This window comes from Meriones unguiculatus, chromosome 9, assembly GCF_030254825.1.
Source record: "Meriones unguiculatus strain TT.TT164.6M chromosome 9, Bangor_MerUng_6.1, whole genome shotgun sequence".
NCBI classification, from domain to species: domain Eukaryota; kingdom Metazoa; phylum Chordata; class Mammalia; order Rodentia; family Muridae; genus Meriones; species Meriones unguiculatus.
The window spans coordinates 47,392,191-47,416,246 of NC_083357.1; the positions used below are offsets into that span (position 1 = coordinate 47,392,191).

At 43.6% G+C, this 24,056-nt stretch overlaps 1 protein-coding gene across 1 annotated transcript; it reads right to left on the reverse strand.

Annotated features, from left to right (window-relative positions):
- Window positions 1–9,802: 9,802 nt before the first annotated feature.
- Window positions 9,803–24,015, reverse strand: LOC110544188 (PHD finger protein 11A-like). Its single transcript, XM_060391112.1, has 7 exons — window positions 23,902–24,015; window positions 21,500–21,607; window positions 18,045–18,178; window positions 14,712–14,761; window positions 13,724–13,855; window positions 12,034–12,105; window positions 9,803–10,014 (listed from the first exon to the last, which is right to left on the reverse strand). Exons 1-7 carry the CDS (start codon window positions 23,998–24,000, stop codon window positions 9,803–9,805), a joined length of 807 nt encoding a protein of 268 aa, XP_060247095.1. The 5' UTR covers window positions 24,001–24,015.
- Window positions 24,016–24,056: the final 41 nt, after the last annotated feature.

Below are 24,056 nucleotides of genomic sequence, written 5' to 3' on the forward strand. Positions count from 1 at the left end.
TGGCCAGGAGAGTGCACCATGGCCAGCAAGTCACACGACGACGACGAAGACAAAAGCTGCCAGATTGACCCAGATGTTTTATCTACGGCCAATACAGGGCCAATGAGGTATTTACAAAACACTAGAGGACTATCAAGATTCCCCACAGAAGAACTGTGTAAACCGTGGGGAAACATGCGGGGGTTACGGTTAAGCACAGAGAGAGAAGTATGCACCCGTCCCTGCAGCAGCAGCAGCAAGACTGGCTAGAAATGAAGCCTCTCCTGCCCCCTGGTGTCTACAGCCCCTTTCGAGCAGTTCAGAGTGTGGATAATCTGAAAGGAAAAAAAATCCTGTACTTTTCTTTAACCCAAAGCACTTGTCATCACTGTTACTGCATCTTAATTCTCCATCGTTGTCTGTGAAAGACTCTGTTAGTAATATAATTCAGGTATCTAAGTGTGGGAGCCAAGGAGAGCTGGTGAGTGCTGGTAGCTGTGTCACTGTATTGATGATAAGCCTAAAGCGAGCCTAACTGAAGAGCTGAGGGGAGCTGAAGAACATGACCACTGAGCAGCTACAGTGAATGGATGTGCGACGCCATCTTCTGATAGAGTTACTGAGAAGAGATGGGGATAAGCAATGAGTATCCAACAGGAGCAGCGGAGGTCAGAAAACCCACAGCAGAGCCAAGCAAAGATCCCACAGCCAAGGAGGGGAATACCGAAGACTAGAGGGGCCACATTATGGGTACCCAAAATGCAGAGTGAGCACAAGAGGAAGAAAAGCATGAAGGGAAGGGCAGTAGGGCCGTCCCACTTCAGTTCAGATCTAAGACACACAGTAGGACTTATATGCCTCAGCATATTCCAGAAGGGGGGAGGATACTGTTTCAGAGAAGTAATAGATCTGTCCAAACAACTGAGGACAAGTGATTTTCATACCTTTGTACTTACCAGTTCGATTGGAAGCCTCTGGAATTTGATAGTAAATAAAATATAGATAAGCTCCAAAGAGGCTGAAAAAACATTAAAAGGTGGACAGCAGATTTAGGGGAGATATGTTCGTGGGTGAATGTAGGGTTTGGTGGGAAGAGGAAACAGAACAGATAGTTCAATAAATTTGTCTGCTCATGCCGCACTGAAAGCCGAATTGCTACATCCTCGAGTCCCCAGCCAGAGCCCTGCTGTGGCAACTGCGACATTACAACTCAGTGAACAGCTTGGTTTTGTACTAACTACCCAGTAACTCACTGGGAGGAGGGTCTCTGGGTGGCCAGCTCTTTCAGAGTTCTGCAAGGGCTCATCTAACTCACTAACTGTTCCTTCCCCACAACAAAAGATGTTTCCAGCATTTCCCGGGTCTGCACTTTCTTTTTCTTTTTTTAAAGATTTATTTATTTATTAGTTATACAGTGTTCTCCTGTATGTGTGCCAGCATGCCAGAAGAGGGCACCAGATCTCACTATAGATGGTTATGAGCTACCATGTGGTTGCTGGGAATTGAACTCAGGATCTTTGGAAGAACAGCCAGCACTCTTAACCTCTGAGCCATCCCTCCAGCCCAGGTCTACATTTTTCTACAAAGAATTATTATCAAAGTTTACCAGGCTCTGTTTCAGAGAGCAACCTAGCTCTCTGTTCAAAAACTTTGCAAGTGAGCCAGGCATAAAAATCAGAAGTTTAATGAAGCCGGACCTGGTAGAACACACCTGTAATCCCAGCACTCAGGGAGGCAGGGGCAGGCAGATCACTGTGAGTTTTAGGCCAGCCTGGCCTATAAAGTGAGTCCAGGACAGCCAAGCCTACACAGAGAAACCCTGTCTCAAAAAATCAAACAAACAAAACTTTGCAAGGTTTGAGGGCTAATAACTTTTTACAGGTAAGCAACCCTAAGGAAATTCAATTATATTCAAAGGAAGAAGAAAACAGCTTATTGAACAATGTCCTGTTTTACCAAATCCAAAGTTTGGAAATAATAGATGTTTCAAGCTCACACTACCTGCTGTTTAACCTTCTTCTGCTCCAAGGAGAATATTTTATCTTCTGGTGGTGCCAGGGATGGAGCCAGTGGCCATGAGAATGCTAAGCACATGTCCTGCTTCTGAGATACATTCCCAGCCCAGACAATATTTTCAGAATGCATGTGCCTCTGCCCTTCTGTCACAGGGTAGTGAAAACGACAGTCAGGTTTATATTCCCCAAGAATGCAAAGCATGTGAACTATACCTAAATCTTAAGCTATACAAGGGGACTAAACCAAGGGCTCAGGTGTGGGTTTCTGGGAGCCAGAAACAGTCACTGTAGTTGCAGCACCAGTAGAGGGCAGCATGCCCCATACCAGCCTAGTCCACAAAGGACTTCTGTGACCCCAATGTCTTTCCTCAGCCCTCGAGTGTTCAGGCTTGTGTTCAAATTATCAGCTGGGAACTGCAAACACGTGATGTCCCCAAATCAAGCACTGACTTCACAAAGAGGATCACCCTAGACAGTGTTCTTTTGTTTTTGTTTTTTGTTTTTCTAAAAATTCTCTCTGTGGGTATTTTTATAAGCCAAGTTTCTGAGAAACAAGCTTCCACACTGTGGTTAGCTATGCCTCAAGCTGAGCTGTCAAATTTTAAATTGCACCAAGTTTGTGGTCTTCTGCAGACATGGGAAACTATGGTGAAGAAATGTTTGTGAGCGGCAGTGTCCTGAAAACGCCACACCTGTGATGAAGATCAGTAGCCTGACCTGCTATACCCCTGTGATTGTGGGAGGCTGATGTTGTAGACCTGGAGCCCAGGCTAGCTCAATCTATCACTGACCCCCTCAGTAGACATGCTATCTACCTCTGTACCAGACCTAAGATCCTTTTGACTATCGGCTAAACACGTTGGAATGTATTGTGTAAACACTATCTTCAACTAGCTCAAAAGCTAAGAATGTCATCACGAAATGGCTAAAACCTACAGAGCAGAGATTCCCTGCTTTGCTCTAACCTGCCTACCTGATGTCCCCACCCACAAATTCAGCAAACGCATTGATTTACGCCTTCTTTTAATCTGGAATTAGGTAATACAAATTCATGTAACTATTTCTGAAGTGGAACATGTCATGTGCAGGAGCCCAGAAATAAGAGAAGCTACAGCCATGAAGTCTCACCAGTTGGCTACCTAAACATGAGCTGAACAAGGAAGACACCAAAAGGCATGCTAATATGGGAAGGGAAAAGCCCAGAAGGCCCCAACCTTCCACAAAGACCACAGACAACCAAGGAGTGCTGAAAGCAGAAGAAATGTCTTCCCCGGGAAGAACGTATCAGTTGGTGATCCAATAGCAACCCTGAAAACATATACAGACCAATAACATTACTAAGACTGAGCTTGAAGAGAGTGCACTGGGGCACTGTGGGGGATGTACAGCTGCAGGTAAAAGCAACCCCACACCAGAGGCAGTGCTCTGTAGGAATATATGACGGACATTTGCTTCATGAGCCAGTTTCTCACAACTCTTGTTTCTAGATATGTATGTTTTAAATGTGATTTTTCTTACATTTGGGTAAACATTAGGGAAGGATGAAAGTTTAGTTGCTTGTGCTCTTTTAATTTTGATGCAAACTTATGAACTTGGATTAAGGAGGTTGGTAAATGTTCCAGAGCCTTTGGCCACAAGCCTTTCCACACTGCCTGTGAAGGACAGGCCCTGCCCGGTGATCCCTGAGTGCTGTTCTCTGTCACCACCTTCCTGTGGGGACACCAGCACTGTGGGAGGCTCCTAAGGAATACTCCTGAATACTCATCAAACCCACTTAAACAGGCAGGAACTATTAGATTTGCTCTGATGCTCTGAAGATGAAGGTGCCTAGGGCTGGAAAGATGGCTCAGCAGGTAAAGGCTCTTATCCTGAGCCTGGTGAGTTAGGCTCAGTCCCAAGGACCCACATGGTGGTAAGAGAGAGCACATTTAATAAGGTGTCCTCTGACTGCTACACAGGTCCCAGCACTACAGACATGATCATAATAAAGACAAATAATAAAACATAGAAGACTTGGGTTCCTAAAGAGAAACAGCTAGAAGTACCTGTGAGAAGCTGGAGATAAAAGGAGCCTTGTGTGAGAAAGGAGAGTGGTTGAGAAATTAGTCTCCACTGATGACCCAGCAGTGCTCCAGTAGGGCTGCATTCGAGACAGCACGGCACACTTCCACCTGTCCCTGTAGTCACTCAAAACACTCTGCACATCTGCTCCTTTCTGACATGATGTGGTGGTTAAAACCATCCTTCTTACAGGACCCCATAGAGTGTTCTCTTTTGTTGGGGGTGGGTGGGATCTGGACCAAATTCCATCAAAACATAATTGGAGCCACCTTTCCAGTTTCAGTGTTTTTCTTTCTTTAATTGTGTTAGGAATACTTTTTGGTGTACTTTAGCCCTGAGATAGGGTTTCCAAGTCACAGTTTTGTGAAGAGTTCATTTTTTTAAGACTTTGTATCAGGGCAGAGTGGTGAGTGAGGCTCCAGTGATAGGAGTCATTGACAGACAGAATACAAACCTAGAAGTCAAAGCCCGTTCTTGATTATGTGACAAGTGTTACCTGGGACATTGGGAAATGAGAACTGGCTCACTGGACACTGGAAGTGAGAGTTTTCCTTACTGGGGTAAAGAGTGGACATTAATTTAATCTGCTGTAAAAGGCCGTCTGCATAGCCACAGTCCTGTAGACTTAGGGTCTCAAAGCAGTAACTTCAGTATGTTTATTGTTGCTCTTACTTGAAAAACCTCTCCAGAGAAAAGCACAAATTACAGCTGCAAATCCATATCCATAGATAGTTCACCTAAACAAAAAGCTGAGTTCCAGTTACAACTGAAGACACACTTTAATCTTACTGAATAGAGAGAGGGAGGGAGGGAAAAAGGAAGGGAGTGTGTGTGTGTGTGTGTGTGTGTGTGTGTGTGTGTGTGTTAAAGAAAAGTTCTTTAAATAATGTTTGAGCGAGATGACAGTCAAGTTAGGCTCCTGTTTGCAAGCAGAGCAGAACATTATTAATAGTGTCAGCGCTGGCTCTCTGGGAGGCCCCAGCCAGCATTGGATTGGATCAAGACAGATGCCGGGACTCCATGCCAAGCATGGAGTGGAGTTCCAGGGATCCTGTGGAGGTGTAGGGGGAAAGATGGAAAGACCTGGAGGGGACAGAAACCTCACAAGAAGGCCAACAGGGACAACTAACTTACAGGGACTGAGAAGCACGCATGGTCTGGACCTAGGCCACTTGCACATATGTGGCTGATGGGTGACTTGATCTCCATACTGGGCACCTGGTGAGGGGGTGGGGCATTGTTTCTAAGATGGACTCTATTGCCTGCTTTTGAATCACTTCCCCCTGGCAGCGCTGCCTTGCCTGGTCTCATGGGGATGAGGATATGTTCAGTTCTGATGTGACTTGATGTGCTGGGGAGGGGTGATATGGGGGTAAAGGGGCTCCTCTTTTTCAGGGGGAAAGGGAGAGGAGAAGTGGAAAGGAAGAAAACAGGGAGACTGGAAGGAAAGGAAGGAGGGGCACCCTTGGAATATAAAGTAAGTAAACTGAAATTTAAAAAAAGTGTTTGAATCCACTAAAGGAAATCAAAGGGTTACAAACTAGAAAGGAAGAAGTCAAAGTATTGTTAGTCACAGATGATATGTTAGTATACATAAGTGGCTTACAAAATTCTACCAAAGAACTTCTACAGCTGATAAACATCTTCAGCTAAGTGGCTGGATTCAAAATTAACTCAGAAAAATTAGTAGCCCTCCTTTACCTAAGTGATAGACAAGCCAAGAAAGGAAACAACACCCTTCACAATAGCCACAAATATAAAATATCTTGGTGTAACTCTAACCAAGCAATTGACAGACCTGTATGACAAAAACTTCAAGTCTTTAATGTTCAACATCATCAGGGAAATGCAAATCAAAATGTCTCTGAGATTCCATCTTACACCTGTCAGAATGACTAAGAGCAAAAACTCAAGTGACAACACATGCTGGAGAGGATGTGGAGAAGAGGGACCCTCTTCCATTGCTGGTGGGAATGTAAACTTGTCCAGCCACTTTGCAAGTCAATCTGAAGGTTATACCAAAAGATGCTCCACCACACAACAAGGACACTTGCTCAACTATGCCCACAGGAGCTTTATTCATAATAGCCAGAAACTGGAAACAATTTCTGGATGTCCCTCAACCAAAGAATGGATAAAGAAAATGTGATACATTTACACAATGGTATATTACTTGGCTATTAAGAGCAAAGGCAGCATCATGAAATTTGCAGGCAAATGGATGGAACTAAAAAGGATCATTCTGAGTGAGGTGACCCAGACCCAGAAAGAGATGCATGGTATGTACTCCCAAGTGGACAGTAACCATAAAGTACAGGTTAACCATGCCACAATCCACAGACCCAAAGAAGCCAAGGGGGGACCAAGAGAGGATGCTTGAATTTCATTCAGAAGAGGAAATAAAATGACAATTGAAGTACATGGAAGGAGGGAACTGGGTGGGAGAGGGGGTGAAGATCAGGTGTGTGGAGAGCAGGGTTGGGTGATGAGGACCTGGAGAGAGAACAGAAATCAGTGGAGGGGGCCATCTGTAGGGCAGAGGAGGCTCCCAGGAGTCTATGGGGGGTATTCCTAGCTGAGAATTCTAGTAGCAGGGGTTAAAGAGCCTGAAGCTGTCATGTCCTGAAGCCAGTCAAGGAAGGGAGACACCAACCCACCCATATAACTTTGACCCAAAACCTGTCTTGTCTACAAGAAGTGTAGGGGTAAAGATGGAATAGAGATTGAGGGACACGCAAAGCAATGACTGGCCCAACTTGAGATCCACCCCATGGGAGAAAGCCAACCCCTAACTCTTAATGATACTCTGCTATACTTGTAGACAGGAGCCTAGCATAACAGTCTCATGAGAGGCTTCATCCAGCAGCTGATGGAAACAGATGCAAAGACCCATAGCCAAACAATAGGCCAAGCTTGGGGAGTTCTGTGGAAGAGTGGGAGGAAGCATAGAGGGAGCAGGAAGGTCAAAAACACCATATGGAGATCTACAGAGTAAACTAACCTGGGCCCATGGAGGCTCACAGAAACTGAATCACCAACAAAAAAGCAGACAGTAGCTGGACCTAGAGGCCATATACATACATAGATGTGTACCATGTCAACATGTGGGTCCCCTAACAATGGGAGTCAGGGCTGTCTTTGACTATGTTGCCTGCCTTTGGATCCCCTTCCCCTAGATAGGCTGCCTTATGAAGCCTCATTGGGAGAGGATGTGATTAGTCCTGCTGAGACTTTAGGTGCTAGAGTGGTTTGGAACTCCTTGGTGGGGGTCTCCCATTCTTTGAGAAGGTTAGTGGGGGAAAAGGAGTAGGGGGAAATGGGACAAGAGGGTAAGGCTTGGAGGAGAGGCAGGAGGGGGCTGGGATCAGGCTGTAAAGAGATTAAACAAATGAAAATTTCGAAGTGTTAGAGTATTTTTAAATGCAATTATTTTATTTTTCTACTTGGTTTTATTTTTAATCATTGAAAACTAAAGACTTAACTGTAATTAATATAAAAAATAAAAATAATTTGAAAAAAAGAAAACTAAAGACTTTTTTTTGGGAAGTATTGTTTTCTTCTGATGTAATAATGGGAGCCAGAGAAGTCACACTTCGTAACATAGCCCAGACTGTATTTTTAGCTTCCCCTTTAGAACACAGTAGTATGCAGCCTGAAAATAGAACTTGTTATTTTGGTACAACATGCATTAGTTTGTAGGAAAAAAAAGTCACCCACAAAAACCAAAAAAAACTAGTAGTATGTGGTCCAGATCCTAGAGGAAGAAAGAGGGTGGCTGCCAGGAGTTATGATGGAGGTATTAAATGGCTACTTTCAATTTTCACAGACGAAGAGGTTTTTGAATGAATAATTATTTTGACTATACTTAATGCTACTGAACTATATATTTTTAAAAGGATTGAGACGGTAAATTTTGTTACAGTGTATCGAGATTTTAAAAATTAGCAATATTAGAATAAAAGGAAGATAAGACAGAATGTGCCAACTACGTCTCAGCTACCTTACCAATGAAAAGGCTTATTTCTGCTGAACCATCACAGTGGAAAATGCATCTGAATTGGGAGGACTTAAAAATGCAGAGTAGTAGCCACTTCCTTGTGAGACATATTGGTTATTAGGGGAGAGTAGAGATCGGGCTGACAACCAACGATACAGTGGATTATTTGTAAAGTTTAAGATTATCTTTGTATATGGCGGGTGCATGGACCATGACATTCATATGGAGGTCAGACGGCAACTTGTGAAAATCAGTTCTGCTATGTGGGTTCTTAGCATTAAACTCAGGTCATCAGGCTTGGTGGCAAGTGCTGAACTATTTTAGCAATGCGAGTGTGCGCACACACACACACACACAAACACACACACACTACTTGAACCAAATGAAGTTGACCTGAGAAACAATTGTTCTGAAAATGTTTTGTGTGGAATAGGGAAAAACAGTGTTATTTTTAAGCTCAGCTATAAAAAAGTAAACATGGGCCATAATGAACCTTCATATAGATCTTTTAAAGTGTAGCATTGAATAAAAGAATGTGTGTGCAAGATCCCTAACATTCAGTCCCCACAGTGCTGTCTACAGTGCCCTGAGCCTCCATTCATTAGAAATGATGGTCGTGAGTATTTGCTCATTTTTCAGTAATAACACAGCAGGCTTGTTTTAGCCGATTACCCAATAAATGCCTACTTTGTGAACCCAGAACGAGTGGTGCTCCTTTGTTCCCTATAATTTCCTGTGGTGGACAAATTAAAGTTGGATGTAAAGCTAAGAGGAAAGCTGACACAGTGACCCAGCAGACTATGATGTGTGGGCAGACTGCAGTCACTCAGTTGGTCCTTCCTGAAGTGACTGAGGCCCTGGTCACCACAGCATTGCACCAGGAATGACTCCTTCACGAGTGTGTTTGAGCGCGCATTACAAACTAGACACCATGCTGGTCCCCAGCTCAATCCCACTCTGAGAGGTGGCGTCATTGTGGACCTGAGGATCATGGGAGGAAATTAGAAATGTGAGTGTGAAAGGAGTCAAGGAAATGTGTGCACATAGGTCTGAATTGCATATTGTCAGGTGCAAAAAGTCTTAATTTGTCTGCATTCCATATTCCCAATAATGCTCTTATTCAAAGAGCTGAGTTTTAAGTGCTGGTGTTTGTCTTCAAGATGACACATGCCTTTGTAAGGACTATGGCAAAAAGATACCTCTAAAACGACTCTGATGGGGATCACAAAATCGGGAAAGCAGGACACTGCATTCTACATTGCTACAGCCCAGCACTGCTGGGGCTGCATTAAGTAAACGGCCTGCTCTTTTCAGTGTATTTTACAAGAATATATTGATGTGCTAAGAGTTAGAAATGTGGTAGTGAGCAGAAAGCCAGGGTAACAGTGAGCAAGCCACAGGAATGCGTTTCTGCTCTATTCTGATGGAGTTATTCATCCTGAGAGGAGGCCTTTGTGAGACCTACTGGAGGAGCAGCAGAGGCAGAAGAAGGTTCTAAGATTCCCCAGAAGGCCATGCAAAGGCTCTGGTGTTGCTGCACTTGACTGGGGTGGGTAGGGAAGGTGGGAAGTCTTCCTCGCTGCTTGAGAAAGATGGGGAGCCTGATGCAGTTGACCAAAGGAACCATTTTTACTGGCAGGAAAAAGCAGGACAAGTGAGATGACAAGAGAGGAGACAGGAAACACCCCATCAGGTATGAAGCACCGATGAGCAGTAGCAGGTCAGAGAGAACTGGGGTCCTAAGCGTGTGTCACAGGCTGTCTGCTGAGCCTGTTTGCATCTCAGCAGACTCCTGGCACTTGAACTGGTTGTCCTCCAAGGATCTTGAAGTAGAACTCAAGTGGTCCTGGTCTACATTTTCTTGAAGTGAGCACAAGATTTGTTTTAAGTCTCCAAGTACCTCAAGCTGCTGCTTCAGGTGCCTCTGCCTTTCTTCATGTTCATAGGCTTTACTCCTTATTACTTTAAAAGAAATAAAAGTGGCTTCAGTTTATGCAATAATTTGATTAGAAATAATGTACTGTCTCTAGTCTGGACCAATTCAAATAGACACTCCATAGTAATTGTGCCTGAAATGAGAAGACAGAGTGGTCTGAGCAGAAACTGCTCCTTCCACGTCTTTGCTGCCTTTTCCCACTCAGGATGGAACATGGCATTTATCACTTGGTTCTTTATGGTAGAACAAGGTTGCACAGTATTCATTCAGAGACTAGAGCATGTGGCTGGTCTCAGTGACATATGAGCATATCTCTAGCTCTAAGGACTTTTGCTACATCACAGCTTTGGGTATAAAAGGTTTATTGTAGAAGCCTACCAAGGTCATTTTAGTTAGGTTTAAATGCCTCACAATTGATGTTTTGTTAGTTTTTAGTTTTTTTGAGACAGGGTTTCTCTGTGTAGCCTTGACTGTCCTGGACACACTTTGTAGACCCAGCTGGCCTTGAACGCACAGTGATCTGCTGCTGCCTCCGTGAGTGCGGGGATTAATCACAATTAAATCTTAAACTTCACTGCTGTCAGAATAACTGCATACCTGTAGCTAGCCTGCAATGCTAGGCTCAGTCAGCAGGTCAGAATTGTCCTGAGTCAGCAGTTAGCCTCTGGCTGGCTCTCACGTAGTTAGGGTCTTGAGGTGCACCACATCATATGCTGTGTGACATGTTTCATACATGTACCTTTCATACTAAGTGGCAGAGCTAAGCACCACAGGGAGGTTTTTGAAGGCTGTTGGCTTTTGTTGTTGTTTAGGTTTGGTTTGGTTTTTGTTTTTCAAGAAAGGGTTTCTCTATGTAGCCTTGGCTGTCCTGGAACTCACTCTGAAGACCAGGCTGGCCTCGAACTCACAGTGATCCACTTGTTTCTGCCTCCCAGATTGCGGGGATTACAGGCATGTGCCACTATGCCCATTTAAAGTAACTTTTCTACTTTAAAACTGAATATTACAGAGTTCAGATAGGAATGAATAACAGAAAATAAAAATGAGAGAGGCTGTGTGTGTTGAGGCAGGACAGACAAAATGTCTTCTCCACAGGGAAAACCTGCTGACTGGTCATTTTACTGACAGGCACATCTGCAGCAAAGAACATTGTAGGGCAGTGTGTTATGCAATGAGGGGAAGGAGCCCTCCCACCAATCCTGTATGAATCTGGCCCTCACCCACTTAGAGAGTATTTACTATGGAGAGGGTGACATAATAAATGCATGCTTCTTACCTTTTTCAGACAATGTTTCACTGTGTAGCTTATACTGGAAATCCTCCTGGCTCACCCTTTCAACTATTGGGATAATAGGGGTGCAGCATACTACCCAGCTAAATACATCACTTTTTGAAAGTCTACTCCTGCCTAAAAACTACCATTTTAAAAAAAAAAAGTCTTTTTTTATTATCTTCGGTTTGTTTTTTTCATGAGGAATTTTAGAATTAAGAGTCCACACTGTATCAAGATAAGAGCTTTGAAGACAAACCTTAGGAAAAGCATTTGACAGCTCTTTAAGGGAGAGGAGGTAAGCCACAGGACTCCACCACTGGCTTTATCTTGCTGCCTAGGGCGGAGTGGCTGCAGGAAGCCTCCTGAGCTCCAGGCTGTACCTGTCATTCCATGAGTCAAAATACTCTGCCATTTTAAAGTCAAAAACTTTGGTTGTTTCTGCCTTGTCAATCAGTTTTGTTTTGTACACAAAAGTAATTGTATGTCTACCTGGAAAACAAAGTGCAAGCATCTACAAATAATTCTATTTTTCTCTAGAGAGGTCCCTCTGTCCATCCCTCTCTGTCTATATATCATCAATGTGTGTAGATGTGTACAATGATGTGTTTTTTTTTTGCATGTTTTCTCCTGTGTCTCACTGTCTTTGTAATGGGCTTCCTTCATTTGATAAAAACTGTCTTCTAGAAGTATGTCCATTGTTTTGTCACCTATCATTTTGATGTGAATGATAAATGTCTAACCCACCCTGTTCATTATTTAATGAGTCACCTACCTTCTTGGAATTTCATTAATGTGTCTTCAAATAATCCACTGTCAAACAGTAAGATCTCAATCTCTTCATACTCTAGAGGGAGAAGCAACTGAATAAGTCACACGGGGAGAAACAGAAAATAACCCCCAATATGTAGGTGTCACCAGCAGAGGAGGTAGCTCAATGCACAGGCCCAGCAGGGACTCCGTGGAAGCACCAGCTCAGTATCTCTGTGCAGCTGGAACTTCTGGGGAGGGAACAGCTGTGTTTCAGGGAGCCTCCAGGTGTTTATGAGGTACCCACAAATTTCAGAGTTCTTCATCTTGAGAAAACAAGTAAATAAAATTACGTAACAAATGGGCTCTTGGAAACATTTACTGGTAATTTATCTTTTGGTTTTGCTGTGGAGAAAACCCTTTTAAGTCCTGATTTTGCTTTGTCTCTTACAGTATGAAGTGCCCAGATTGCCCTAACAAGGAACTATGAAGGTTTTAGCTCCTGCAGGTTACAGGAAGGCACAGGAGCCACACACTTGCACAAGGTAAGTGGGCCTTTTTCTTCCCTAGGAGCTCATTCAGACAGAAACTGCTGCTACTGAGGTGATATAAACTAGTCCATGGCCTGCCAAGGTGGCTCAGCAGGTAGCGTGATGGCTCCCACCTGATGACTTAAGTCCATCCCCAGAGCCCACGTGGTGGAAGGAGACCTGACTCCTATGACTTGTCCTCTGCCCTGCACGTGTGTGCTGTGGCAGGTGCACAGTGCAATGTTTGAAAACAGATTTATTTATTTATTTATTTATTTTTGTGTGTGTGTGTGTGTGTGTGTGTGTGTGTATGTATTGGGTATCCTCAGAGTCCATAAGTGTCAGATCTCCAGGAGCTTTAGGTCCAGGCAATTGTGAGTTGCCAGACACAGGTACAGGGAACCAAACTCTGCAAGAATGAATGTGCTCTTCACCACTGAGCTATCTCGCCTGCAGATGTAATTTTTAAAGAAAAAAAAAAAAAACAACTTGATTTATTAAGGAATAGAAATTGAGGCACATCAAAATTATAATCTAGGGCCTGGTCCCCAGCTCCCAGATTGGACGGCTTACAACTGCCTATAACTCTAGCTCCAGGAGATCAGAGAGTTCTGTCCTCTGTGGGCACTTGGACTCCAACATCCACCTGCTACACGCACACACAAACTCACGCACTTAAAAATAATAAAGGTATATCTTAAAATAGCCTCTGCAGCAGCAACAAAACCAGGCAAACTAGCACAACACAGTCTCAGTGATGTCCCATCCATCTGCGTGCACCTCTGGGAAACAACCCTCTAGGCCTCAGTGCATTTTAGCCACTACATAAAGAATCTGTGGTTTTTATACCTTGTTCATTTACTGACTTTAATTTTTTAAGATTTATTCATTATTTTGTGTATGAATGTTTGCCTGCATTTACACACTGTACCATGTGATTGCCTAGAAAATGCAGAGGAGAGAAGAGGGTGTTGGGCTCCCCACAAACTGGAGCTACAGTTGGGAGCCACTGTGCAGATGTTGGGACCTGACCTTGGGTCCTCTGCAAGAGTCACAAGTGCTCTTGACCACTGCGCTGTCTGTCCAGCCCACAAGGAGTGTTCTGAAAGAACAGGGTAAGGAAGGGAGGGAAGCGTGGGAAGGTGGTGTGCTCTGGTATTCGTTTACATTTAGCCAGTTCAGTACCTGATTCTGAAGCTCTCTCATCAATGAGTCTTCCATGAATTGAATCTATTTTTCCTAGTATTCCTTCAAATAATTCGTTAAGAAGTCCTGCTTCCTTGCATTTCTTTAGAAAAGGAACTCTGACAACTGCAACTAAGAAGAAAGGGTGCATATTTAGGAGGAAATGAACAGCTATTCACATCATGTGGTGATCACTTTATACTTTACCAGTTGATGCCTGAGCAAGCTTGTCTCATTTTTCTGTAGGACAAGTAGCAAATCGTACAAAAATTGAAACATTTTACAAAATCACTTTCAAATGCTTGAGGTAACAGCCCTTCATTGTACACAGATACTGTGTTGTAAGGATATTCCCCTTATAGAACAAAAGTCACCTGTCACCATGAGTCGTAGCACACCACTGGGTTCTGGCCTTAGGCAAACAGATCTGCAGAGATTTGGGCAGTCCTCTTCTCCTGGTCTAGAGGAGGCTTTTCAGAAGATTAGCCAGCGCTTGTCTCTCCAGAGATTTATCATTTATATTCTTTGACTCAGTGATTTTTCTTACAATTGTACTTAATAGTACAGTTAATGAAGTGCAACAAAGTTTTATAGAGAATAATTTTGTTTTGAGACAGGATCTCACTGTGTACCTCAGGCTAGCCTTGAACTGTGTGCGTGTTCGTGTGTGTGTGTACATATACATATGCACACATTATCATCATTCCCTGTCAGCATACAGTGATGAGAAGCAACTGCAAATGGTACTTTCCTATGAGTTAAAAACTATTGACTATGGCTAGGGAAGGCTCAGTGGTTAAGAGCACTTGCTGCTCTTCCAGGAGAACCAGGTTTGGTTCCAAGCACCACATGGTGGCTCATGACCATCTGTAACATACAGTATCCACATAAACAGGTGCACAGAAGAAATCACAACTGAAAAAGAAATGCATCATTTCTTGTTTTATCTAAATAATTAACTTTCTTTAAACCCACTTTGGAAACTTACCACTTTGAGTGGGCTCTTCTGGTTCTGGAGCATGCTGTTCACAAAATAACCTGGAAATACAGAATTTCAAAGAATCACTGAATCTTTTAATTGTAGAGATCCACCTGCCTCTGCCTCCCCAGTGCTGGGATTAAAGGTGCATGCCACTACACTGGCTAAAGTCTTTATTTTGTAAAAGAAATGTGTTTAAGTCTGTGTAAAAGTATTAACCCACATCCAGTGTGGGTGAGCCTGGCCATTATCTTTGGGACTCTGTTCTCTGAAGACACGAATGCTGAGTAAATGTCTTGAGTAGTTCCAGTTCCTCTGCTGCGATGAGGCTCATCTAAAGAACTAATGTCTAAGATTTTCAAGCTTCAACGTGACTACCCACAGTTTTGCTGATCTTCAAACATAACACAGACACAAATGTATTAATTTGCAGAATGATTTTTCAAGATCAGAACATGCCTTCACTAGAACTTTATCTGGTGACTGTCTCCAAAGAGAGGATAGATAGAATTTCAAGTACTACTTTGAATAGAGATGAAGAGAATGAGCAGCCTTGTCTTGTCCCTGATTTTAGTAGAATTGCTTTTAAGTTTCTCTCCACCATTTTGGAAGTAAGTCTGGTAGTTTCTCAGAAAATTGAGAATAGTTCTACCTCAAGACCTAGATATACCGCTCCTGGGCATATACCCAAAAGATGCTCCAATATACCACAAAGAGACTTGTTCAACTATATTCACATAACTGCTTAATTGTAATAGCCAGAAACTGGAAACAACCTAGATGTCCCTCAACTGATGAGTGGATAAAGAAAATGTACTACACAATGGAATATTACCCAGCTATCAAAACAAGGACATTATGAAATTTGAATGCAAATGTATGAAACTACCAAATATCATCCTGAGTGAGATAGACCAGAACTAGAAAAAACACATATAGTATATCCTTACTTATAAGTGGATATTAGCCATAAAGTATAGGATAGCCATCCTATAATCCACAGACCCAAAGAAGCCAAGGAGAGCCCAAGGGAAGGCTTGACTCTCCCTCAGAAGGGGAAATAAACTAGACATATGAAGTAGATGGAGGAAGGAAAATGGGATGGGAGAAGAGGTTGGGGAGGGGAACTGAGGTGGGTATCAGGTGTGGGGAAAGGGTAGAGGAGGGAGGGAGAGAGAACTGAATCAGTGGAAGGACATCTTTAGAACAGAGGAGGCTTCCAAAGTCTATGGTTGTGACCTTTGCTAAGACTCCTAGCAGCAATGGATATGGAAACTTAAATGGCCAGGCAGGACTTCCAGTGGAGGGAGGGAAACACCAACCCACACACAAAACCTTCAACCTAGCTAACCAGTGATTGACCCAGGTTGAGTTGCATGCCATGAGAGAGATCCCAGCACTGAATCTATTAACAATATGTTATACTTGCGGACAGGAGGCTAGCATAACTGTCACCTGAGTGGCTTTACCCAGAAGCTCATGAAAATAAGTGCAGAAACCCACAACCAAACATTTGACATAGCATGGGGAATCTTATGGAGGAAAGGGGGGCGGGGACTGAAGCACCCAGAGAGGTCAAGGAAATGGCAAGAAAACCTACAAAGGCAACTAACCTGGACTTACAGGGGCTCCAGAGAGCAGCCAGGGGACAGATCTAGGCCTCTACAGATATCTAACAGATATACAACTTGGTTCTCATCTGGGACCTCCAATAGCAGGCACAGGAGCTGTCCCTGACTCTGTTGTCTGCCCTTGGATCCCTTTCCCATAACTGGGATGCCTTGTCTAGCCTCAAAAGAAGATGTGCCCAGTCCTACTTGACATGCCAAGGCAGGCTGGTTGAAACCCATGGGAGGTCTCCCCTTCTCTGAGAAGAAAAGGAGGAGAAAAGGGGAGGGGAGATAAGGGGGATAGGGAAGAACTGGGAAGAAAAGAGGGAAGGGAAGTTTCTGCTGCAATGTAAATAAACAAATTAATTTTGTAAAAAAACAGAATGGTAATATGGCTAGAGAAATAAAGTGGAGAGGCTGTAAGGGACTTCTCTGCCCCCAGGCTTGCCTTTGTCTTAGTGCCTTATGGGCCTGTGTCCTCCACTTTCCTACCATGTCCTTCCCAGCAGCAAAGTCGCCTCCTCTAAATCTGGGTGGGACCTCTGAGCACCTTTCATTTGGTCTCAGATTTTATTCCAAGACTGACTTGGAGCTTTGCCCCTCACGTCTCCAGTGCTTTGATTTTAGGCATATACTATCAGATTTGACTATAAGTTTCTGAAACATGTAAAAAGTATTTAAAATATTAGAATCTCTTAGACCCTGATCCCAGTGTCCTCCCCATCCCCAATGTCAGTAATTTTCAAGTCAAGGCAAAGCCCCTTCCTGCTTCAGCCCTTTCCATGTGCCAGAATCCAGAGTGGCCTTTCTGCATCTGTGACCCACTGTGTGATAACTTGTCAGGTTCATTCTCTCTGCATCCTTTATCCTTTGTGAGGAGTCTCAGGTATCTTATGCACCTCAGTGTTTAAATTAAAATTTAACCTGCAGAGATGTCCATCGGTTCCTTGCTGAAACAATTAAAATTTTTAAATTGAGTTTATTATTTTCAGTATGGTCAATATAGATTTTTTTTTTAATTTTAAGTTATCTCTAGAGATTCAAGGCCAGCCTGGTCCACTAAGTGATACACTGTCTCAAAAACAAAAGGTAGACACAGCAGGGAATTAAGTCTCCTTTAATTGATTATATGTTTAAAGGCTACTATAAAAGTAAAGTGAGCTCTTTGTGAAAGTGAGTAAGAGTTAATGTCTTCTATAATTCTCAGCAATTCAAATATAAACAGTGTGTGCAAAACTGAAAGGAAATTTAAAAACAGTAACAAGCTGGGGGCTGAAGAGATGAGTCAGCAGGTAAAGGTGCTTGCCATCAGGTCTGACATCCTGAGTTCCACATCTGGGTCCAGGAAGCAGAGAGCTCAGGCTCACTAGGTGGGAGTATAGACCCATGACACTGTGGATGTGTAAATGAAGGAAAGTCTCTTCCTGTCCCAGAAGAGAACAGGCTTGAACTGGCTACTGGCGCACGTAGGACATGCATGCTGCCATTAGGAAGGAGGCTCTCCCAGGAAGAAGAGAGTACAGAGAAAGTTTAGAAAGTCAAACAAGAGCTCGTGTAGTTCTTCTTCCTGTCAAGGGCAGACATGCTGTGAAGCTGAGTTCCTGATGGGTGTCCCATAAGAACTGTTCTCCAGTGAAAACCATTCGCATAAACTAAGCTTGAGAAGTGTGTCACAATCTAACCATTCCTTACCCAGCCCCCTCCACCATGTAGTTTAAAGCTATTTGATTACTTGTAGGTTCCGTGAGCTCCATCAACTTGCAGAACTGCCTTGTCCTCCTTGCCACAGAGTAAGTGGTATTTCTTGGCACAGGATGCTTCATCACATCCCACGGTGGCTCCTCTGTTTTTACAAAGTGAGCATTTCTACAGAAGAATAGATCACACTGACTAAGTACCTGTTTCTTTGCTAAAAGGTAAGGATGTCATTAAATGTTATTTAAGCCACCAACCCTGCATTTTTGTCCTGGCTATCACTGGTGTGTCCCAGCCTCCATGCCCACACTAAATGTGACTTAGATTGGATAACTCATGAGGAAGTTTGAGGAAAACTGTAGCCAGCTGGAACAGAAGACCTGCCACACACAGTTGAGTCATGTTCTACATAAATACAAAAACATGTAGATGTTTCCAAAAATAGTCTTTCCCTTTAAATAAAGATTTCTTAAATGCACAGCTGGCAGGCTTCTTTGTCTCTAGGCAGGGAGTTGGTTGGGGGACTTTGAGCCTGGGGCTGAGCAGCTCTTTATTATGCCGCTAAGAGATGTGTGGCCTCAGCTGGCACTTGCTGTGACTTCTTCCTCTTAGACAGTCCTGTCTGAGATGGTGGTACCTGCTCTGCAGAGCTGCTGCTGAGAAGAATATGAAACCAAAGGGACCTGTTCGGAATTTGTAAAAACTAAACAGTGAAAACACAACTGAACAACACAATATTTTTGTTTGTCCCTTGTTTTTATTTTCATACCTGGTTTTATATAGAGGTGGTGTGGACATGGTCAGGTACTGTGTTGTTTTATTTCCCTATCTGGTTTTATATAAAGGTGGTGTAGACGTGGTTAGGGTTGTATTGTTTTATTTCCCTATCTGGTTTTATATAAAGGTGGTGTAGACGTGGTTAGGGTTGTGTTGTTTTATTTCCCTATCTGGATTTATATAGAGGTGGTGTGGACATGGTCAGGTACTGTGTTGTTTTATTTCCCTATCTGGATTTATATAGAGGTGGTGTAGACGTGGTTAGGGTTGTGTTGTTTTATTTCCCTGTCTGGTTTTATATAAAGGTGGTGTAGACGTGGTTAGGGTTGTGTGGCTCCAGGAAGCCTTTTGAGCAGTACTAGAGTTTCATGCTGTGATGAGGGGCAAGCCAAGCCATGGACCAAGGATGACTAACACCATCCTCTGGATGAATGAGGTACAAGCACAATGAGGCCATTCTATAAAGCAAGAGACAGCACTCAGGGAATCTCAGGTAAGGATACCATGACAATACGTAAGGACACACACAAGGAAATGTCAAATGTAGGTGTAAAAGAAGATTAAGACATATATAGAAGACTAAACCAAAGCATGCAAGTGTGGTTATTTAACTGTGGAGGAGCAATGCAGCTGCAAGTGCAGGAAAAACATGATCCTGCTACCTCACGGTACACCAGCTGACAGTGCTGCAATGAGGGTTAGTCTTCAAAGATGAGAGGACCACAACTAAGGAAATGCCCCTGGAAGACCAGGCTGTGGGTAAGCCTGTAGGGCATTTTCTTAATCAGTGATCAGTGAAAGAGGGCCCAGCCTCTTGAAGGTGGAGCCAGCCTGGGCTGGTGGTCCTGGGTTCTATAAGAAAACAGACTGAGCAAGCCACAGGGAGCAAGCCAGTAAGCAGCACTCCTTCATGGCCTCTGCATCAGCTCCTGCTTCCAGGGATTCCTGTCCTGACTTTACTCATGATGGACTATGAGGTGGAACTGTAAGCCAGATAAACCCTTTCCTCCCCAACTTGCTTTAGCCTGGTGTTTCACCACAGCAATGGCAAATATAACTAAGATAGTTCCCTTGGGAAATTCCTTACCTTTCTTCTCCACACTTTGAAAGTGTTCAAAGGCCCTGCTCCAGGAGGAGACTTTGTGTGAGGACAGGGCTGATCCCTCCCAGAACACATACACAGCTGATCTGTTACTGCCTGGGCACTGGCTTCTCTTTCCATGTGGTATGTGCCGAACATTTGTCCAGACACAGAGATTCCAGAAGCACTTGTCAGTGAGAGGGTAGCCCTTACCTCACATGCCTTTTGCCTTCCTTTCTCTTTTATCTTGCACTTCCAATACATTCCTTCCCAAAAGGAAAGTCTATGAATACTTGGAAGTATAAAAACCTCTTTCTCAATATTCTACTTACTTAACTGTCATCATTCTGCACTGGACTTTGTGCATATAGAGAAACTATCCAGCAGAGGATCTCAATTTGTGGGTTGTGACCACTGGAAAACATATCTCAGATAGCCTTACAATATGAGAATCAGCTCAGTGGCAAATTACAGTTATGAAGGAGCAATGAAAATAAATTTATGGTAGTAGTTCCTAAGACCATTGGAAATGTGTTTTGTTTTTGTTTTTGGTCACGAAACACATGTTGAGAACCACTTTTCTAGACTCTCATGGTAGCTTTTCTTAATTCTATCCACAAACTCCCAAAATCCAATTAGCACAGAATGATAAAAATAATGTTTCAGAGGCTGACCTGCCACTTTCTAATTAGAAGGACATTTTACATAAGCCTGCAGGTACACACCCTGACCTTCACAAAGAGAACATAGCAGTGTATCTCTAGTCATTGACACTGTGGGTGAGGTCAGCCATGACACACCCATCCTGTGTACTAAATGGTCCTTTACAAAGAAAGCCCAGACACCCAGTGGACCTGGCAGGAGACCCTCTGAGTCATCCTTCTTTCCTGGATAGGCCTGTTAAGACCTCAGCTCCAAGGCAGATGCTGATCAGCAACAACACTCCAACAACTGGTGCAGAAAGACATGCGGCCACAGTAGACATTCAGAAGGCATCTTCCTCCATGGGAAGCATGAGCCCTGGGCTCTGCTTGCTGCCTGCACCTTTGTGGCAGCAAGAGGACCAGCCATCTGCTTTGGGGCAGGAGAGCAGAAGGAAGCACCTAGAGGGTGCTGCTGAGCTGCTCAAGTTGGTGTTTGCTCTGGTGAAATGACAGTAAGGACTTGATAAAGCCTGTCTGATGGGAGTGTTTTCCCTCAGACAGAAGCATCCCAAGCCTGTTTTTCCTGGGGTGTGGGATAGTCGGTTACAATAGACAGTACTCAGCTGAGGCAGTTTCTCACAGTCCTCCTCCAGCTCTCCAGGATGTTGCTCTAACTTTGCTTTACCAATAGACTTTTTAAATGAAAGATTTACTTGTATGTTTACTTCTGTGTCTGTGTGTCTGAGTGAGTGAGTATGTAAGTACAGGTGCTTGTGGCTGGCAGACAGCATGTCAGATGCCCTGGATGTGGACTTACAAGCAGTTGTGAGTTGCCATTTGACTGCTGGGGACCAAACTCAGGTCTTTGGGGAGGGCAGCAAGCATTCTTAACTGCTGAACCATCTCCCCACCCCCTACTCCAAACAGAATGTCCACTGAATGGACTCCCAAGAATCATCATTTATGAGTAATAAAAACATGTCAACTTACCAATCTTCTTCCTCTCCTGATCTCTTTCTTTACTGATTCCACATCAAAGTTTCTACCTGTACTACGCTGATCATAATCCTCACATTCCACCAGTCCTGATGAATACAGCTGCAGGTTGGAGGAAAAATACAGAGCTGACATGAAGCAGGAGTGCAAAGAGTGGATGATGGCTCACAGCCTTGGCCCCTTTGCAGCTAGATGAACAGACACGAGTCCTGTGACTTCTGTGAGTGATCTCAGTCTGCAGACTTGGGTTGTACATTGTAACTGATCTCCATGGACTCTCTGGACCCAGGCAGACAAAGGCTGCGACACCACTGTTCTCTAGCTTAGGAATGTACAGCAGGCTCTAGTGAGGACTACAGCCATGCAGGCAGAGAAGTCAAAGCAAGGGCCAGAGGCCCTTCCTGATGGCTTTCCTGGCCTCACTTCTTAACCTCAAGAACTATGTCTCCACAATCTACTGCAACCCTTCCCTTTTGCTGAGACAGGGTCTCACTGTAGCCTGGCTGGCCTGGGATGCACTCACACAGGTCCAGCTGTCTGTGCTGCCCGGTGCTGGGACTAAAGGCATCCACTGCACACCTTGCACTTAGGATGTTTTTAAAGATAGGCTCTTGCTATCCATCCCAGCTGCCTGGACCTTGGCCTCTTGCTCAGCCTGTGAGCACTGGAAATGCAGGTGTGACCACAGCTAGCCAGAATCCCCTTGTGTGCCTTAACTGTGACCAGTTTCTTTACTCTTCAGAGTTTTAGGGATGGAGAGATGGCCTAGTGGTTCAGCACATGAACACTGCTTGTCAAGTGTCCAGAGAACCTGTATTCAGCTCCCAGCACACAGGTCAAACTGACTGCACATTAAAATCTTTTTAAATTGTATTGTTTCTGTCTGTGAGTGTGTGTATGTGTGTGTGTATGTATGTATGTATGTATGTATGTGTGTGTGTGTGTGTGTGTTTTATGTGTGTATGCAGAGGACAAAGATTTGCTTTGGTTGTCTTTCTCTACTGCTCTTTAGCCTTTTTTTTTGAGACTTTTGTTAATGACTATGAGTGTTTTGCCTATATTGCATATATGTTTATCACATGTGCACTGGTTCTAGCAGAAGTCAGAAGAAGGTATTGGATCCCTGGAACTGGAGTTATGAATGGTTGTAAGCTCACCTCTGGGAGCTGGGAACGGAACCTGGGTCCTCTGCAAGAGCAGCTAAACCACTAATCCATCTCTCCAGCCCCTCTACCTTATTTTGTGGAGAGCTCACAAATTCAGCTCAACTGGCTGGCCAGCAAGCTCCTAGCATCCTCCTGTCTGTACCTCCCAAGCATAAGATCCTGACTGGAAAAAATAAAAGGCAAGCCGACAACAGGAAAAAATACCACATATAAATTTGATCAAAGGCTTGTATCTAGAAACAGGACAACTGTACAAAATAATAAGACAATTCAATTAAAAATGGACAAGCGGTAGTGAGCATGCATACTCAGTACAGGCTTATTTTTGCTGAATATGTTGGCTGAGTACATAGATGTAGAACCCAAAGAGGGACAAATGCACACTCGGCAGAGAATCTCCAAAACACCACGTAACACTGGAATCCACACACTAGAGTCCATGCTGCAGCAGCCCTGTCATGTGATCTCTGAGAAAAGATCAATCCAGAGGGACTTGGAGTAGAGGGACTTGGAGTAGGCTGACTGCAAAGAGACACGGGGGAATGTTCTGGGGTCCTGGGAGCTCTCTGAATAGTGATAGTGATCACATGGGGGCAAGCATGTCTCACAACTCAACTGTACACTGTAGTCAGCTGCATTTTTAATGAAATGTGTATCAATAAAGTTTACTAAAACCATTGGCCAGTTAGAAGTCCATCAGAAAAGATTTAACAACAGGAAAAAATGTAAGTACACAACAGTTTAAAGGAAAAGGCTTAAGGGATGAAAGCTTCCTGCAACCCATGTGCTTCAACCCTTTGTCGTGTTGTTAGGATAACAGGTGAAAGCTCAAGTTTGGGGAGTAGGTGGTACTGTAGACACAGTGCCAATGTCTGATTTTGATAGATAAATTTTACTTATGTGATGGAATGCCCTTGACTGTAGAAATACAAGCTCAAGTATGTAGGAGAGATGATACATAATTTAAAACATCTGAAAGCTAGATCTGGTGGCACATAATTTTGGTCTCAGTACTCAGAAGATATAGACAGATGGACCTAAATGAGTATTTTCACCTCAAAGGCACACTACCTACTGATGCATTATGATTTATGTATCATATTGTAAGCCACTATGTGGCTGTTGGGAATGGAATCTGGGTCCTCTGGAAGAACATCCAATGCTCTTAACTACTGAGCAATCTCTGCAGCCCTACACATACATTTTAAAAGATATTTACAAGTGACTTACCAAACAATTTTCATGAGCAGCTATATTTGCTGATGGTGCAAAGTATATCACATTCCACTCATGGCCTTCAGGGCAGAGGGCACACGTCCTTTTTTCCATCTTTTCTGTAACCTGACTGACACCTATAAATAACATCAAGGTTAGGAACAGAAAAC

What these genes read in the sequence shown, in the direction of transcription:
- LOC110544188 (XM_060391112.1), bottom strand. Translation starts at nt 24,000, where the DNA reads ATGGAAAAAAGGACGTGTGCCCTCTGCCCTGAAGGCCATGAGTGGAAT. An exon ending in CTGCTCATGAAAATTGTTTG is followed by an intron (nt 21,608 to 23,901) that starts GTAAGTCACTTG and finishes TCCAACCTGCAG; the next exon opens with CTGTATTCATCAGGACTGGT. An exon ending in TGAGAGAGCTTCAGAATCAG is followed by an intron (nt 12,106 to 13,723) that starts GTACTGAACTGG and finishes TTCTCCCTCTAG; the next exon opens with AGTATGAAGAGATTGAGATC.